A 17,361-nucleotide genomic window follows, 5' to 3' on the forward strand; every position below is an offset into this window, starting at 1 on the left:
CTTGAAGCCGACTTCCTCGACAACGAAGGTGAATGTAGCTGCACTTTTCGCGGCCTTCCCCTTCCTCTTGTTCGTCCTCTTCCCATGGGAGAGCTAAGTATAGCGCGAGAAATCGCTCTGAAAATCGCCTAGAGGAGAGATTCATAATAATAATAATAATAATAATAATAATAATAATTCTTATTATTACTATTGTAATACTACTACTAATAATAATAATAATAATAATAATAATAATTCTTATTATTACTATTGTAATACTACTACTAATAATAATAATAATAATAATAATAATAATAATAATAATAGTCTTTCATAAATAATAATAATAATATTAAGTAATATCTAATTTGATACGGTCTGATCTGATCTGATATGGTCTGATCTAGTTTGATTTGGTCTGAACAAATCTGATCAGATTTGTTCAGATCTAGTCTGACTTGATCTGATCTGATTTCAATAAGAATAAGAAATAAGTTTAAAAAATAAATTGATATGAACATGTTCTAATTACCTACGTTTTTTTAAAAATTATATTTTTAATATGTCATGCATAGCACGAGTAAGTAACCATCATAGGAATCAAATTAGAAGAATGTAGGTAATTTATTGAATTACTATATCCATATGGGTTCGATGGAGGAACTAGTGGACTTCCAAATACTGAATTCGTTACTTCACCAAATTTCAAATTCTGAAATATTTATTAAACTTAAATTTAAGAAAATAAATATTTTAAAAGTAAATTATTAGTCTAAATTAAATTTGTTGTTCCCACAAGAAATCTTTCTATTTATATTACAAATTTTGAACAAAAATAATCTTGTTCAACTTCATTTTAATATTTTAATGATGTTTTTGGTCCCTTCATATCTTTTACTAACTTTATTTTAACATTTTTATATCTATTATAGTCCTTATATGTTTCTAACTAATTTTTTTATTACTTGTGGTCCTCAAATATTTTTCACTTAATTTCTTTTAATATTTTTATAATATTTATGGTCTCCACTTTTCTTCCATCAAATTTATTATTTAATAAAATAATATATTTATTATCTAAAAGATTTTATTTCCTTGTGCGAATTTCATTAAGGAAGAGTGATTTTTATTAATATACTAAATGTATTGTTAGTTTGAAACTAAATGTATTGTTAGTTTGAAACTAAATGAAGTAAGCAATTTTTTTGTTTTATTGTTGTTTATTAAAAATCATAGATTTATAGATTGTGGGAAAATAATTAAGAAACTTAATTGTCTGTCTAGATGCAATCATAGACAAATCAAAGCTCTAAATATTCAACCGTCCAAAATAAGAGTAAATAAATAAAGAAACTTATTAAATTGTGGAAAAATTATAAAAAACTGCCTAATCTATAGGTCTATTTGTAAAAAATTATTTTATGTACTTTTTTTTTGCAAAAAAACTACCTAATGTCATATATTTTCCTGCAAATGACTACCCCTTAACGGAAAATGTTAATTAACCGTTAAGTTTGAGGGTTTGGCCAATTTGAGAGGTTAAATTGTCTATGTGGCAATATTTCAATGGTTCTCGTATTTTTAAATTATTAAAAATTAAACACATAAATTAACAAAGTAAAAATAAAAGATAATTAACGTCGTTTTTACCCATCATAATGATATTTTTTTCAAAAAACGGACGTCGCAATTACCTTTATGAGATAACTCTTTCGAAAATCCGGTCGAAACAAGTACTTATTCGCCTATTTTCCGATACGTAAACCGAAAAGGTATTTAACGTCGTTTTTACTCATCGTAATGATATTTTTTCAAAAAACGGACGTCGTGGTTATCCTAATGGGGTAACTCTTTCGAAATTTCGGTCGAAACAAGTACTTATTTAAAAACACGATAATCAATATAGGATTATCACATTAGGTAGTTTTTTGAAAAAAAAAAAATAACACATAAAATAGTTTTTCATAGATGGATCTATAAATTAGGTAGTTTGTTAAAATTTTTCATTAATTTAAATGTAATCTCATGAATACATATTGAATTGAGAAAATGTATACCTTACAAATTAAGTGTAATTTGACGATCTCCAATCTATTATCTAATATTCAATGGGTGATGCTATTTTTCGCCACCCCTTTTCATTTTATCGCCACCCCCTGTAAAATTACATTTTTGCCCCTATATTTAAAAAAATTACAAAATTGCCACTATACTTAAAATTTAATTAATAAATGTAAATCACGCTTAATAACACTAATAAGAATTTAATGCGTAAGATTTGTCTATATATATGGAATTCTGAGATGCGTATGAAATACGAATTCAAACACGGTACTATCTCTCTAAAAACTGGTATTATCTCTGTAAAAAGTGTTAAAGAAGTGGTAAGTTGGTAACCCGTAATTGGTTAAATATGGCTAACGAAAGCGACTATGAGTCGGATGCGGTACGTAAAGTTGTCGTTGGAAAATTATAAAAAAAAAAAAAGGCGCACAAATCTGGGCGGCTGAACCATGGTTCAGGCGCACATATCACAAATCTGGGCGCCTGAACCATGGTTCAGGCGCAAAAAACTGGGCGCCTGTGAATTTTTTTTTTTTTTTCGTATTAATTATTTTTAAATTATTATTATTATTATTGTTAGTACTATTTTTTATTTTCCGTATTAATTTTTTTTTATTTTCCGTATAAATTTTTATTGTTGATAAATTTAAATTTTTAAGATTTTTTTATTTACGTAATGTTTTTAATTTGTTGTTGTTGTTGTCATTATTATTATTATTATTATTGTAGTCATTAATGTACTTAATTTATATTATTTATATTTCAAATTTGCAGGAGTTTGAAAACTTTGGAGACAACGTAGACTACTCCGGTAGCTTTGTTACGGATAGGGAATTTATCTCCTTAGATGAGTTACATAGTTGGGCCGATGCGATAGCAATAACAATCGGTTTTCAATTTACACGTGCTTCTTATAAAAAGAAAGAAGGACGTTCTAGAGTTAGTGTCTATTTAAGATGTCACCGCTATGGTAATATTAGGGGTGATGTACATAATCTAGATAATACTGCCCGACCTGGTTCTAAAAGTAGAAGTTGTGGGTGTAAATTTATGATTGTAGGAAGTAGTCGTAAACCACCAGAAAGACCTTGGACGATAAGGGTGTGTCCTGGTGAAAAGGGAAAACATAACCACCCGTTCTTGGTGTACAGAGATGGTCATGTAAGGGCAAATAGGATTAATGTAGACATTCGGGAGCACATACGACAGCTTAGTGCAACCGGAATGCAACCGGCCTTTATTATGAATTCTATTAGAGATAATTTTCCTGGTTTTTATGCTAGTATGAATCAGATATATAATATTGGACAATCAATAAGGAGAGAAGAGATGGAGGGTAGGACTCCCCTTCAACACTGTCTTCATATGGCCACAGAACTTAATTATGTGGTATGGACAGACTTGGATAACGAAGGGCAATTGAGTAGACTATTAATTGCAAATCCTACCTCTATCCAAATGATACGTACGTGGCCGTATGTTGTGCTGATAGATACAACGTACAAAACGAACAAACAAAAGTGGCCACTATGTGAAGTGATCGGAATGACGCCAACCAATCACAATTTCTTGGTTGCGTTTTGTTTGATGCGAGATGAGGCGGCTGTGTCGTATTCGTGGGTGCTGCAGGGATTGAGAGATATTTTCGGCACTGCTCAAACTCCTAGCGTCATTGTAACCGATCGAGACGAAGGTTTATCTGCAGCTATTCGTGACGTCTTCCCACGTAAAAAGGCTTTGCTGATTCATTATTGTGGTTATATCTAATGATAATGTCTTAATTACGTTCAATGTTTTGTTTAATGTAGATGTGCGGCATTTGTTATGCATCTAGCATATTGGCAACGACGTTGAGAACATGGTGGACAAGTTGTGTGGCGGCAAGAAAAATCAACAAGGGCAGGTATTCAGGTTAAGTAGATGGAACCCCTTGGTTGAAAGTTCTACGATCGAGGAATATCAAGATAAATGGCAAGAGATCGTCAGTACGTGGTCGGTTAGGAACAAAAAGGTCGTTCGGTATTTGACTGGAACATGGATTCCACTAAGAGAGAAATTTGTCCGTGCGTGGACGAATGATTGTTTACACTTGGGTAACCGGACTACCAGCAGAGTTGAAAGCCAACACTCGTCTTTTAAGTATTACCTTGGTAGCGGTAATAGCTCATTCGATACCCTTTTCAAAAGGGCGCACGCACAGATTACAAATCAGCAAGCTACAATCCGACAAGCGCTACAGGATTCCATGTCTTCTGTACAAAGATCGATGCGACAGCATTACTTTAGACCTCTATATCGCCACGTATCTCTCTATGCCTTGGAGCAGCTCCAGCTTGAGTATAACCGCATGTTAGAACTCGGTGATTTTGTGTTTAACAAATGTGGTTGTGTACTTCAACAAACCCATGGATTGCCGTGTGCATGTTATTTACATATGTCCATCGGATCACATGGTGCTTTGTATTTGGATGACATTCATGAATTCTGGAGTACTTTGAGGTACACCGAGGTAGAAGACGAAACCGATGAAGGAGTACGATACCCGAACGCCAATGACAAAGAGTACTTTCAATCTCTGGTCGATGAAGTCCTCAAATCTGATCCCGCTGTTGTTCGCCGAATGTCTCAGTTACTTGAATATGAACTACACCCAGATGGCGCGGAAATACCTGAGCCTTATGCTAGTCCACCGAGAAAGGGAAGACCAAGCACAAGTAAAAACATGAGAAGGAGAAAAAGTTCATTTGAATATAGCAGATCATCTTCTCGCGGTCGAGGGTCTAAATCTTCTTCCCGCGGGAGATCTAGTGGCAGATCTAGTGGTCGAGAGACGCAATCCTCAGTAGGAATTAAGTTCAGTTTCAACTTATCCGGTACTTGACTATATTTTTTGTTTTTTGCATTAATTCGTCTCAGTTTACGCATATTAACTTTATTTACATTTATTGTAGATGATCCTGGAGGTCGAGATTTTTCACACTTTCCATGGCCTAATAACATCCCATTTATCCTTCCTCCTTACTTGTTCGACTGGATTGATGTGTTAGGTGATGGTAACTGTGGATTTAGAGCAATTGCCGTCACAGAGTTGGGAGGCGAGGAAGCATGGCCTCTTTTAAGGCGTGCTATGAGCATGGAAATGCAAATGAATAGAGCGCAATACCTAACTTTGTATCTATCCCAGGAGGAACTAGACGATTCTATATTCAGAATAGGTGCACACGCAATACCTAATTTTAGGCGGCTGAACCGGGGTCCAGCCGCCCAGATCTGGGCGCCTCCCTTTCAATTTTTTTTTTCTTTTGCATTCAAAACAATATATAAAATTTACTAAAAAATATAAAAATTACACATTACAACATACAAATTTACAATAATAATTCAAAATTTATATTAATTAATCCTAAATACACGAAAAAAAAAAAAAATTCAAAACGAGGTGCCCAGATCTGGGCGCCTCTACCCCGGTTCAGGCGCCTGATTTTGGGCGCCTGAACCGGGGTAGAGGCGCCCAGATCTGTGCGCCTCCTTTTCATTTTTTTTTTCTTTTGCATTCAAAACAATATATAAAATTTACTAAAAAATATAAAAATTACACATTACAACATACAAATTTACAATAATAATTCAAAATTTATATTAATTAATCCTAAATACACGAAAAAAAAATAAAAAACGAGGCGCCCAGATCTGGGCGCCTCTACCCCAGTTCAGGCGCCTGATTTTGGGCGCCTGAACCGGGGTAGAGCCGCCCAGATCTGGGCGCCTCGTTTTTAAATTTTTTTTTTCTTCTGCAACTAATTAAATAAAAAATAACTTACCTCGATTAATAATTTGGGGATTGTAATTAATTTTTGCTCCGACATTTAGCTTTAGTGAGTTGTATTTAGTTGTAGTGAGAATAATTTTAGGTGGAGTGTGGTATATATAGGAATTTCACCCTCAATGGCAATATTGTTAATTTTTTATAAAGTAAGGGTAAAATGGTAATTTACTCAGGGGTGGCGATAAAATGAAAAGGGTGGCGGAATATAAGGATTGCGATATTAAATTCTACTTACCTACATAGAACAAACCTTGCTAGAAATCCATAATCCATGGTGAACTATAAAATGTGGCTTAAGAGTTGAGTACTGTTCTCAATTCCTCTAATGAACAGTGGAACGTCCAGCACAGCGCTTCCTCAGCCACCTCAGCTCAATCCGTGTGAAATTACTGTTCCTTTTTTTCCTTCTGACTTCGCTCTTCTTCTTACTTCCTCTTTCTTTTGCTTCTTCTTTCTTCCTGTTTCGCCTGCCTTCTTATTTTTACTTCCTCTTCCTTCTGATTTCAATGTCCTCATTCCAGACGAAGGTTAGTTTTTTTAAGTTTCTAAGTTTTGATTTTGTCATTTTTGGGTTTGATTGTGGTTGTTTCAGATAAAAAATTAGGGTATTGCTTTTCTAGGGTTTACTTTTTCTCTCCTCTTGGTATTTGCTTACGCCATGGTTGCTGCACTGTAAGCTCTTTTCTCTGTTTATATCTCAATGATTGATCAACTTTTTAAATTCAAAATTTGTTTCATTTCAATTGCACACAAATTTATCAACAAATTGCTGTGTGACTTTTTTATAGGCTTCCTACTAACGATGCTTGGGTACATTCATGGAACTAAAATTAACTTATAATGTCTCCTCTTTTTCCTCAAGGTTAGTGTTCAATTTTTTATTTGAATTCATATGCTTTTTATCCAATATTTTTTTTGGGTTAAGATATTTGGGATAATAATCTTGGAGGTCATTTACCTGTGGAATTGAAGAAACTCACAAGATTACTTCCTTTTAGGGTTCAAAACAATGCTATTTCTGGGAAAATTTCAGATTTTTCTGAAACACTTAATTAGTTAAAAGAGCTGAATTTATTGAATAATGAATTGTTTGGGAGAGTTTCAAATGGGTTATTGAAAAATTTTGGTGAAAAAGCTTTTTGGGTAATGAACAATTATGTGGGTAAGTTATGAACAAGAGTTAGTCTCATTCATGACCAAGAGTTGTTTTAATAGTACAAATTCAACATTACACAAGTTTAAAGAGGTCTGTAGATGTGAGAAGATAATCTTATACATCTATTGGAATATTCATCCATGATCAAGCTTTGGTAAGTTATGATATGAGTTTTGCTTGCCTCGCAGATTGATAAAAGGTACTTAAATTCTGTACAATCCTTTTAATATAAAGTCCTTCTAAGGGCAATAAACTGTTCATTGTGGTCTCAATAAATGAACAATATTTTTTTCACGTCAATACTTCCCTCTAACTTTTACATCCACCTCAGCTCTAGTCTTCCCCATTTCCTCACAGTTGCCTTACCTCTTGCTTCTCCCTTCGTCTTTCACTTCACTTTCCTCTCTTATCTCCCTTCTACTCATAGTTTTCTTCATCTAACCCTATTTTTCCTATTTCCTCCTCCTCTCTTGTCAATTTCTTCCTCATATTAATCTAGCTTTGTTTTTATTTTCACTCAGGTGAACTTTCGATTCAGGCAAAGAAAGCACCACAACAATCGGAGTAAGTTGCAAAGGAACGGTCGGAGAAAGTTCCCATCACTCTGAGGAATTCACATCTGTCGGTAAGACCATTGATTTTGACGCTGCTAATTACAATTTTTCTTTTGACATTTTGTTTTTGGGGCTGAAAAATTAGTGATTATCAATATATTTTCAGATGAAAATTAATTTTTGTTTTAGTTTTGGTTTTTCGGTATAACCGTTCATTAGATGATTTGGTAAAAAGTTTTTCTTTTACTTTTTGTTTTTGGGCTGAAAAATTAGGCATATTCATTTTATTTTGGGAAAATTAAAGTTTTTATTTCATTCCATATATTTGAATTCAAGATCAATTTGAATCTTATCAAAGCTTAAAGGTTAGAGTTTTTAATATACTAATTAAGGTTGAAATTAGTAGGATTTTTGCTTGTGAATTTCTGGATTATTGGGTTTTATTCACAATGCTCAAAATTGGGTTTATTTACAATATTTACTTTTGTACTAGTAATATTACTTGTGAATTTCTTGAATATTTACTTTTGTAATACATGATTAGAAAAGATACACTTGTACAACGAAATTAATTTTGTTTTGTAATCCATTCTAAGGTACCGCACTGTAATTTTGAATTTGAATTTTTAGGTTTTGGGTTTTTGCACGTTTTTAGATTTTTGAATTAGATTTTTTTTGACATTCTAGAAAAGAATACAATTGTAGTTGTCTGAATTGGGGAGATTGGTTGAGATATATGCAACTGAGTTGGTGCTACAAATGTTGTTGAAGAACTTGAGAAATGTGATAACCTTTGTTATTTTGTTTGCAATTTAGTTTTCTTCATCCTGCACTTATTTGAGTTTGACAAGCTTCTGTGGTACAGATAATCCATTAAGTAACACAATGTAATTGAAGACCCATATAGAGACTATATGTTGCAACGTTGAAAATTCTTTCCACCCATTTGTGCATTTTCTTCATTAGTTGTTATCTCAGAAGACCAGGATGCATAATGAGGGGAGTATGCATTTTGAAGTAGTCTTTCCGCCTTTTTTCAAGTATTGAATGATTATTTTGGAGGATTAGTACATACTTTGATTGAGTTTTTTCATTGTAAGGCCTGATTGTTGTGTTCTTTGAAATTTTTGAAATTTGTTGCTAATGTGGAAAATAAAAATTAACCTCATATAAGGTTAAAAAGAGAAGGAAAATTCTGGAGGAACCTTCTGGCGCAAAGAATTGGGTATTCTATGGGTCTGCCCATCTGCAGATGACAAGGTAAGATCATACATCTTCCCTCTAAACTTTCCTTATAATTTTCTTGTATCATACTAGGGTATCAAATTGTCTCCTGTATTAGATATAAAACGAGCAAGAAATGTTTTCGGTCTTCTACAATGAATAATCCATGTGAATGTGAAGTAAACCATTCAATTCCATGACATGTAGGGTATGTTGATCAAGTTTGCTAATTTGTGTGGAGTAACGGTAACAAAGTATTGGAATCCAAATGTTACACATGTGATCGCTGCAGCTGATGCAAATGGTGCTTGCACTATGACATTGAAAGTTCTTATTACTATTCTTAATGGGAGATGGATACTTAAACCTAATTAGAAGTTTCCTCGTCTTTTATGATGTTGTTTCACTATTGTTAATGATGACTCGATCATAGGGGCTTATAGGAAATCTTGAACATGCATTCTGCATCCCCATTTGTACACACTCTTGTGATTTCCCGCTGTTTATCTGATTGCAGTCTTAGGAAAAACTTACGAACATTCCTTGAATGATTTGTTTCAGGGATTGATGAAGAACCTTACGAAATCCGTCTTGATAATCATGGATACTGTTCATGCCACCTTGGTAACTATGATGAGGATATAGCTGCTCAAATTTGATCAACGACAATTATTATATTAGTTTTTTGTTTTAATTGATCAAATGTTCTACAACTTTTAGACTAACTTTCAAACTGTGCTGTTTTTCAGATAGGAAAGGATGTTAGTGAATCCTTGCGCCAAGCAATATCTAGACCTATTAGGAAATACAATTTTGCTCTTATGTTTAAGATGAACGCCTTCAAATTTGAGCCCATTATGTTACAATCATATAATGCATTGTTGCTATAAAAAAAATTTACTCATTGAATTAAAATTTTGCATAGCTTAGTTTGTTCAAGATAAATAATTTTAATATTAGTTTTTGTTAATACAACTTTATGTTATCATTATGATAGTTGATAAGATATCTTGCACAAGTAGTTTCTTAAAACACCAACATGTAGTTAATTACAATATTAAGGATAAGCAAGACAATCAACCAAATCAAGACAAAACCCTAATTCACTTCAACCAAATTTAACCAACAAAGAGCATAAATAAAACAAGCAATAATGGACAATAAACCCATAACAACACAATGATTTTTGGGTGTAAAGGATAGAACCAGGAGATTAATCAAGGGACTCCATCCAAATAATTCTTGTTATGATAAAATGAGAGTACGAGCACATTACCAATCACCAAAGTGTGCCACCCACCATCAAACAAAGAGAAATAAAACAAGAGAGAAAAACAAAAAAAATATTTTACCTAAACGTGTAACACTGTTTAGCCCCGTTTTCCAACATATCGAACCACCAAATTCAGTTTCCTTAGATTAAAAAATACGCCAATGACGTACTCAAAAATAAGCCAAATTTAATCACATTTTCTCCTTCATCGAACCTCTTGATGAAGATTGTCCAAATTAGAATTTTAGATTAAAAAATACTTTGTCTCTCTCACTCTTTTTCAGATTTATGTGTCTTATTTCTTGTCTAACTTGCTTACCTAATTTAGCAAAATTAGATGAGTCTCACAATCCAAAAGCTTACAAGACTTGAAGTCATGCAAGCTAACACTGAATATTAAGGAGAACGTTGAGTTTCATCCTCCCTCGTTGATGAAATGGCCCGCTTATGAATCACTATGTAGGGAAAAAGTGACAAGAGTTGAAGTAATGCACCCAAAATATTATGACCCATTGAGATCCATGATAAAAGATGCTTCAAAGCCACAAGCTTAAGGAAGGTTCTAGATGAACCAAAAGTCGATGCCCCTAAGGAAGCATGAAAAGGTGAAGTATTGCGAGCTCATGAAGTTGTGAAAGAGGAGAGATTCACACCTCCTCAAGTAAATCTCAAACCCTTCCTCTATCAAATAAATATGCATATTTAGGTGAAAATGAAACTTATCCAAACTAAAGAATTGGCCAATTAATTGCATTGATTAAATATTTCAAAAGTGTTATAGAGTATTCAATTGATAACATTGCCTGTATAACTCCATCTATTTACATGTATAGAATATTTCTTGATAATGATCATACTACATATATAGAACGTGAAAGAAGATTGATCGTTTTGCATGCATAGACTATTTCTTGATAATGATCATACTGATGTAAAATCAGTCTAGGAACATTTTAAAGACATAATCGTAGCTAAATCCTTTGAAGAGTCATCATTTGATTTTTACGAGTTACATGGTCCTTTCATTACGAGTCTTGCTTTGATTTGTATCTCAAGGTCTTGGCAGACAGATCAAACTACAGCAGAATTATTTCCATCCTTTGTAATTTGTTGAAATATTCCTTCATTACGGTTGAATTATTTCGGCCCTTCATTCCCTTCAATATGGTTGGTTCATGTTCATCTTTAATGGTAGAATTCAAGAAGAATATCAAAAGATTTGAAGCATTCCATGGCAACCAAGAGTTTTCGGATCTCAAGCATCACAGGGGACGAATTATTATCTTTCTATGGTTGGAATTTAAGGTGTTTAATTTTATGGTTTTATTAGTATGAATGTTTTGTTTTCTTTAATAAAGAAGAATGTAATTCTTGTAGTAGAATTCGAAAGGGGTTTATTACAATTCTGATTATGTTTAATGTAATTACTTGATTTTTTGTACTCAAGTGAAGGATTTTATTTCTAGAATTTTTTCCAATAGTGAGGTTAATTTCTCATCGTTGAAGAAATTAGTGAATTTGTGAGAGTTTCAAACATACTAATTTGTATAATTAATTTGAGTGAGTGTTCCTCAAATTTAGAATACACTTTAGCAATATTAAGTGAGTGTTCCTTACTTGCATATCCTTGAATCATGACAATGTAGTGAGTGTTCCTAATTTGTTCTTTTATTTTCGTAATATAAAAAAAATCAGAAAAACAGTCCTTTGAAATGTGTTTCAAAACCTTGAAAATCCTGTTTAAAAATCTTGAAACCTCTGTCAAAGCCAAAACAATCTTTCCCATTCGACATTATACCCACATAAATCCCTTAAAATCATTCTAATTTCATACCTAGACCTTCTAAACCAAACACATTCCTTTTCAAAACCTTGTAACATTTGGAAAGCCCCTTTTTGTTAATCTAATCCCTTTTAGATTACCTTTTAGATTATACATCACATACTACATGTATAGAACTTCAAAGAACATTGAATCTTAACATGAAAGATGTTATGAGAAAGGAGGTTCAGAAATTACTTGAAGCAAGCATGATCTGCCCTATCTCAGATAGTAAGTGGGCTAGCCTCGTGCAAGTGGCACTATGAATTGGAGAATGTGCATATACTATAGAAAATTGAACAAAGCAACACGTAAAGACCATTTCCCTTTACGTTTCATAGATTAGATATTAAAACGTTTGACAAACCACTCATATTTTTGCTATTTAAATAGATACTCTGGATTTTCGAGATCACTAAAAAGAGAATATTCATCAGTCCCTCTGAGACCTTTGAATACCAAAGAATGCCATTTGGCCTCTACAATGCTCTGCCACATTCCAATGATGCATAATGGCTATTTTTTCCGATATCATGGAAGTATTATACATGATTTTTCTATATACGGGACATCTTTTGACACGTAATCTACCGCTAACAAAAAATACCTATTCCCCTAGGAAGATGGGAATGATCCCTTGAAATCCACTCCCCACACGTTAAAATCTTAAATTTCAAGAATGTCGTTTACTGACATTTCATTCCTTCTTGAGATATTTCTTTTTTTTTTGATATATAATATAAGCATGCTTCTCAAGGAAGACCAGTAAAACCCACTTAAAGGATTTTTTTCGACGGTTTTGAAGGTACTAATATAGTAACTTGACCACTACAGGGAAAATTATGGCAATGAGAGATAATGAAGGGAATTTCTTCTTGTGGAACACTTCTTCTTATTACGCCATCAACACATAATCTATAAAGAAGTGGGTCCTCCTAAATATGTCTCTTAACATTATACAAAAACTTTTTCTTTTGTTGAGATGAGTATCTATCTGGAATGATTCCACTTGCCAAATAGTTAGTTTAATAAGCTTACCATGAAACACTTGACATACTTACTACTTATAGGTACTCATTTGAAATGAGTCATCAATTGAAGCTTCCAAACCTGTTCCATCATCATAGATTAGACACCATAAATGGTCCGAAACAACATTCTCCGTACCCTTCTTATCTTTAACTTCTAAATCAAACTCTTGATACAATACAATTCACCGAACCAGGGGAGGCTTAAACTCTTTTATGGTCATTAGGTATCTCAAAGTTGTATGATCAGTGCTAATAACATTTAAACCTAATAGGTAAAACCTAAACTTCTTTATAACAAACACTACTGCCAAAAGCTCCTTTCTCGTTGTTACATAGTACATCTGAGCTGGGTTTAATGTCTTGTTTGCATAATAGATGGCATGCAACTTTCTATCCTTCCTTTGACCCAAAACAACCCCCACAACATAATTGCTTGCATCACACATGATTTCAAAGGAGAGGCTCCAGTCTGCAGGTTGGATGATAAGAGTAGAGATAAGAGCTTGTTTCAATATGTTTAAATCCTTAAGACGATCATTAGTAAACAAGAACATGGCATTTTTAGCGAGAAGCTCGATTAGAGGTGTACCAAATTAGGAGAAATCCTTTATGAACCTCCGATAAAAATCGTCTTGACTAAGGAAGCTCTTTACTCCCTTAACATCGGTGTAGGAGGCAAACGCTCTATAACCTCAACCTTCACCATATCCACCTTAATGCCCCTACTAGAAATGACATGACCTAAAACCACATTGTAGTACCATGAAATGACATTTTTCCTAGTTTAGAGTGAGATAGTATCTTTGCACCTACGGAGCACCTTTTTGAGGTTGTGTAATCATGCCTCAAAAGATGTCTCTTATACAGAAAAATCATCCATAATACTTCCACGAAATCAAAAAAATAACCATCATGCATCATTAAACGTGATGGTGCATTGTAGAGACCAAATGGCATCCTTCGGTATACAAAGGTCCCTTAGGGATTGGTGAATGTCTTTTCCTGATCATCAGAGTGGATAGGAATAGTTCAAAGTATCTATCTGATCAGAAAAATATGAATGATTTGCCAAATGTTCCAACATCAGGTCTATGAAAAGTTACGGAAATGGTTTTTGAGGGTTGCTTCGTATAATTTTCTAATCGTCTAGGCACATTCTCCAACTCGCAACTATCCTAATAGATATAAATTCCTCCTTATAATTCTTAAAGACAGTCATGCTACCCTTTTGGGCACTACATGCACGAGGCTAACCCAGTTACTATCGAGATAGGGCATATTATGCTTGTAACAAGTAATTTTTGAACCTCCTTTCGTATGTTAGGATTCAATCTTTGAGGTTCTATACATGTGCATGATCATTATTATGAAATATTCTATGCATGCAAAAAGATGGAATTATACCGGACTATCGGTAATGTCATCAATTTAATATCCTAGAACACTTTTGAAATTTTTAATCATACGATTAAATGGTCAAGTTGGGTATTTTTTTAGTTTGGATAAATTTTTTTTCACCTAAATATGCATATTTTAATGATAGAGAAAGTGGTTAAAGATCTACCGAAGGAGGCGTGATTCTTTCCTCTTTTACAAATTCATGAGCTCGTAATATTTCCCCTTTTAATGTTTCCTTAGGGGCATAGATATTTGGTTCATCTAGAACCTTCCTTAAGCTTAAGGCTTTGAAGCATGTTTCATCATCAATCCCTTCTAGCATCGATCTCAATGGGTCATACTGTAGGTGCATGGCTTGAACTCTTGCTAAACCTGCCCTACATAGTTTTTCATCAGCGGGCCCTTTTATCAACAAGATAAGATAAAACACAATTTTCTCCCCCAAGATATTCAATGTGAACTTGCCATTAAATACATCAAAAAAACTCTGCTATTAAATACATCAATGAGGGAAGATAAAATTCTAACATTCTCCACCGAGATATGGCAATGAGGGTATTTATAATATTCCAATATGGTTGGATAGGCTTTGTAACATCAGTGCCATATGGTTGATGGATAGTTCTTTGCTTCAAAAATGGTCCTTCATAATCCCAACTAATGCATATGAATCATTTCGCTTTTGGGCCTTGGTTAAGGTAAATTCCATCAAATACTGTTGGGGTTGTTTAATCCCATGACATTATCAAAAATGGAATAAAGGCAATATAACAATATATATAATACTTCCTCCCATTTATTAATTTAGGTACATTTTCTTATTGGGTCAATTTATTAATTATGTTCAATTTCTATTTGTCATTTTTTTTTACCATTTTACCCTTATTATAAGAACACAACGACATATAAATATCAATGCCCTTTGAGAAAAACGAGAGTTTGTCCCTTTATCTATGAATAGGAGGGAGTACATACCAGCCGTCTTCTATAAGATCGTCTCACGGTGAGACGACCTTAAAACATGAAGCCTATAAGCTAAAAGTTTTTATTATTGGCGTATTTAACCAAAGTATAAGGCATGCCTCACGGTGTCCGGGCTTATACACAATACAAGTGACCGTTTAGTGTATACCATAAAAGTATACTAAATCCAGCACAATCACTTAGGATTCGTTCCTGATGCATCCAAATCAAGTAATCAATACCACAATCACATATGGTCATGGCATTCTATAAGAACCCAAGACTCAGCAATTATTCATTGATTTTGCAAATTATCACACTAAAAAAACCTTCGTCTATCATAAATCATCTAATTTTTATAACCTATAAATCTACAATTTAAAATAGCGTATTCATCAAAATGTCATACCACATGCATGTAGCATTCATTTTTTCACCATAACTACATTATAAAATATGAAATCCACATGCATTAACCAATCACGATCCATTAGAACATAAATATCACTAAAATATTAAGCCCAGATAATATTCAGTAACTAAAAACTTAAACCAAACCTTAATTGCAAATTTGCAATAGCATTACATACTAATATTACATCTACATTTACATTCAGTCGCATTATAATTTATAAATTTTCCATTAGCAAAAATAACAAAATAAATTTTCAAATAAAAGGTAAACCACTACATTTCTCTTCCAAATACATCAACATTGAAGTGTGGAAGAAAAACAAACCGGTATATCCCCTCGAGTAGTTTCATTCTCAAAGAAATACGGTTTTGAGGGGTTTTTTATAATTTAAAATTCGCTAACCTGGTTGTGTGTTTCAATTTAATGACAGACGAAAGAGAATCCTCCACGTGGAAACCCGAATTAAATTATTCAGATTTCCGGGTTTACATCGGGTCACATCTGGATCCACCGAGCAAGTTGTGTAGGGTTAACGATACCTGGGATATGGGTCCCATCTGCCTTGAGCAGTTGCGCTACGTCAGCATAACTCCGATTCGATTTAATCGAACCCGGTTCTATGGGTGCTTTTCTCTTCGGCTCAGCGGCTGATACAGGAAGAGCTTCGGCTCGAGCCGGGTCAAACTTCTGCCCAAATAAAGTCCCCTTAGTTAAAAATTCATGAGCCATGTACCCGGCTAATAGACGGTTTGACGAATTAGGAATATTTGAATTTAAACCCGGTTCAACCATCCTTGATGTTGATGACAATAACGACGTCGTACTGTTACTACCAGATATTGATGATAAAAGAGGTTTGTGTGAGTTCCCGTAATTAGCCTTGTGATTATAAAATGAGGAATTCTCTATCTCTCCTCTATCTTTGCGCTTTCGTGTGGCTGTTGCAGCACTACGGCTTGTGTGATTCATCCTCACCGTCCGTTTATGCTCTCTATTTACAGCTATTTTACAAGGGTATAATTGTAATTCACTATTTTTAGAGGGTTTTAAAGGAAGAATAATTGCGTCAGACAAATGCCTTTTCTGGATACAACGGTAATTTTACAACACAAAAAAAAATAAAAATAAATTATTAAGAAAAATAAGGATTTTTAAAAACAGTTAAAAAAACATGAGGAGAGAGAAAAATAAGATGGTGGGCCAGGATACAAAACGACGAGTGAGAGAGGTAAATAGAAGAGATAGAAAGGAAGAAAAAAATTGGAGTTGAGGAAAGAAGAGAGAGAAAGTGCAATAGAAAGAAATGAGAGCACGGATGGTTGGGTATTTATATTGTGTTTGAGTTTTCAATGCCCTTGATATTTAAGATAATTACTAAAATACCACTCATTAAGCCCGGCCCAATGTACACGACTCTTGAGAGGCCGATTAAAGATGAAGATACGCATCATACATCTACATATTCTTATTTAAACGATTTTAAATTGGACTAAATAGTTTAATTATTTTAATTAAAATATCGGCCTCTCTCTTGAGAAACCGTCTTTTCTAAAGACGGTTCTAAAACATCCAGCTTATTATGTTAATTTACAAAAAAGTTGATTTTTTTGGCCTTCATTTCTAAAATCAACCCCCTATTCTTCAATCGCCATT

General features: G+C 33.5%; 1 protein-coding gene across 1 annotated transcript; it reads right to left on the reverse strand.

Annotated features, from left to right (window-relative positions):
- Positions 1-10,191: 10,191 nt before the first annotated feature.
- LOC130809675 (uncharacterized) lies at positions 10,192-16,997 on the reverse strand. Its single transcript, XM_057675436.1, has one exon. The coding sequence runs from the start codon at positions 16,675-16,677 to the stop codon at positions 16,204-16,206; it is 474 nt and encodes a 157-aa protein (XP_057531419.1). The 5' UTR covers positions 16,678-16,997; the 3' UTR covers positions 10,192-16,203.
- Positions 16,998-17,361: the final 364 nt, after the last annotated feature.

The sequence above is a fragment of the Amaranthus tricolor genome, chromosome 1 (assembly GCF_026212465.1).
Source record: "Amaranthus tricolor cultivar Red isolate AtriRed21 chromosome 1, ASM2621246v1, whole genome shotgun sequence".
Classification (NCBI taxonomy): domain Eukaryota; kingdom Viridiplantae; phylum Streptophyta; class Magnoliopsida; order Caryophyllales; family Amaranthaceae; genus Amaranthus; species Amaranthus tricolor.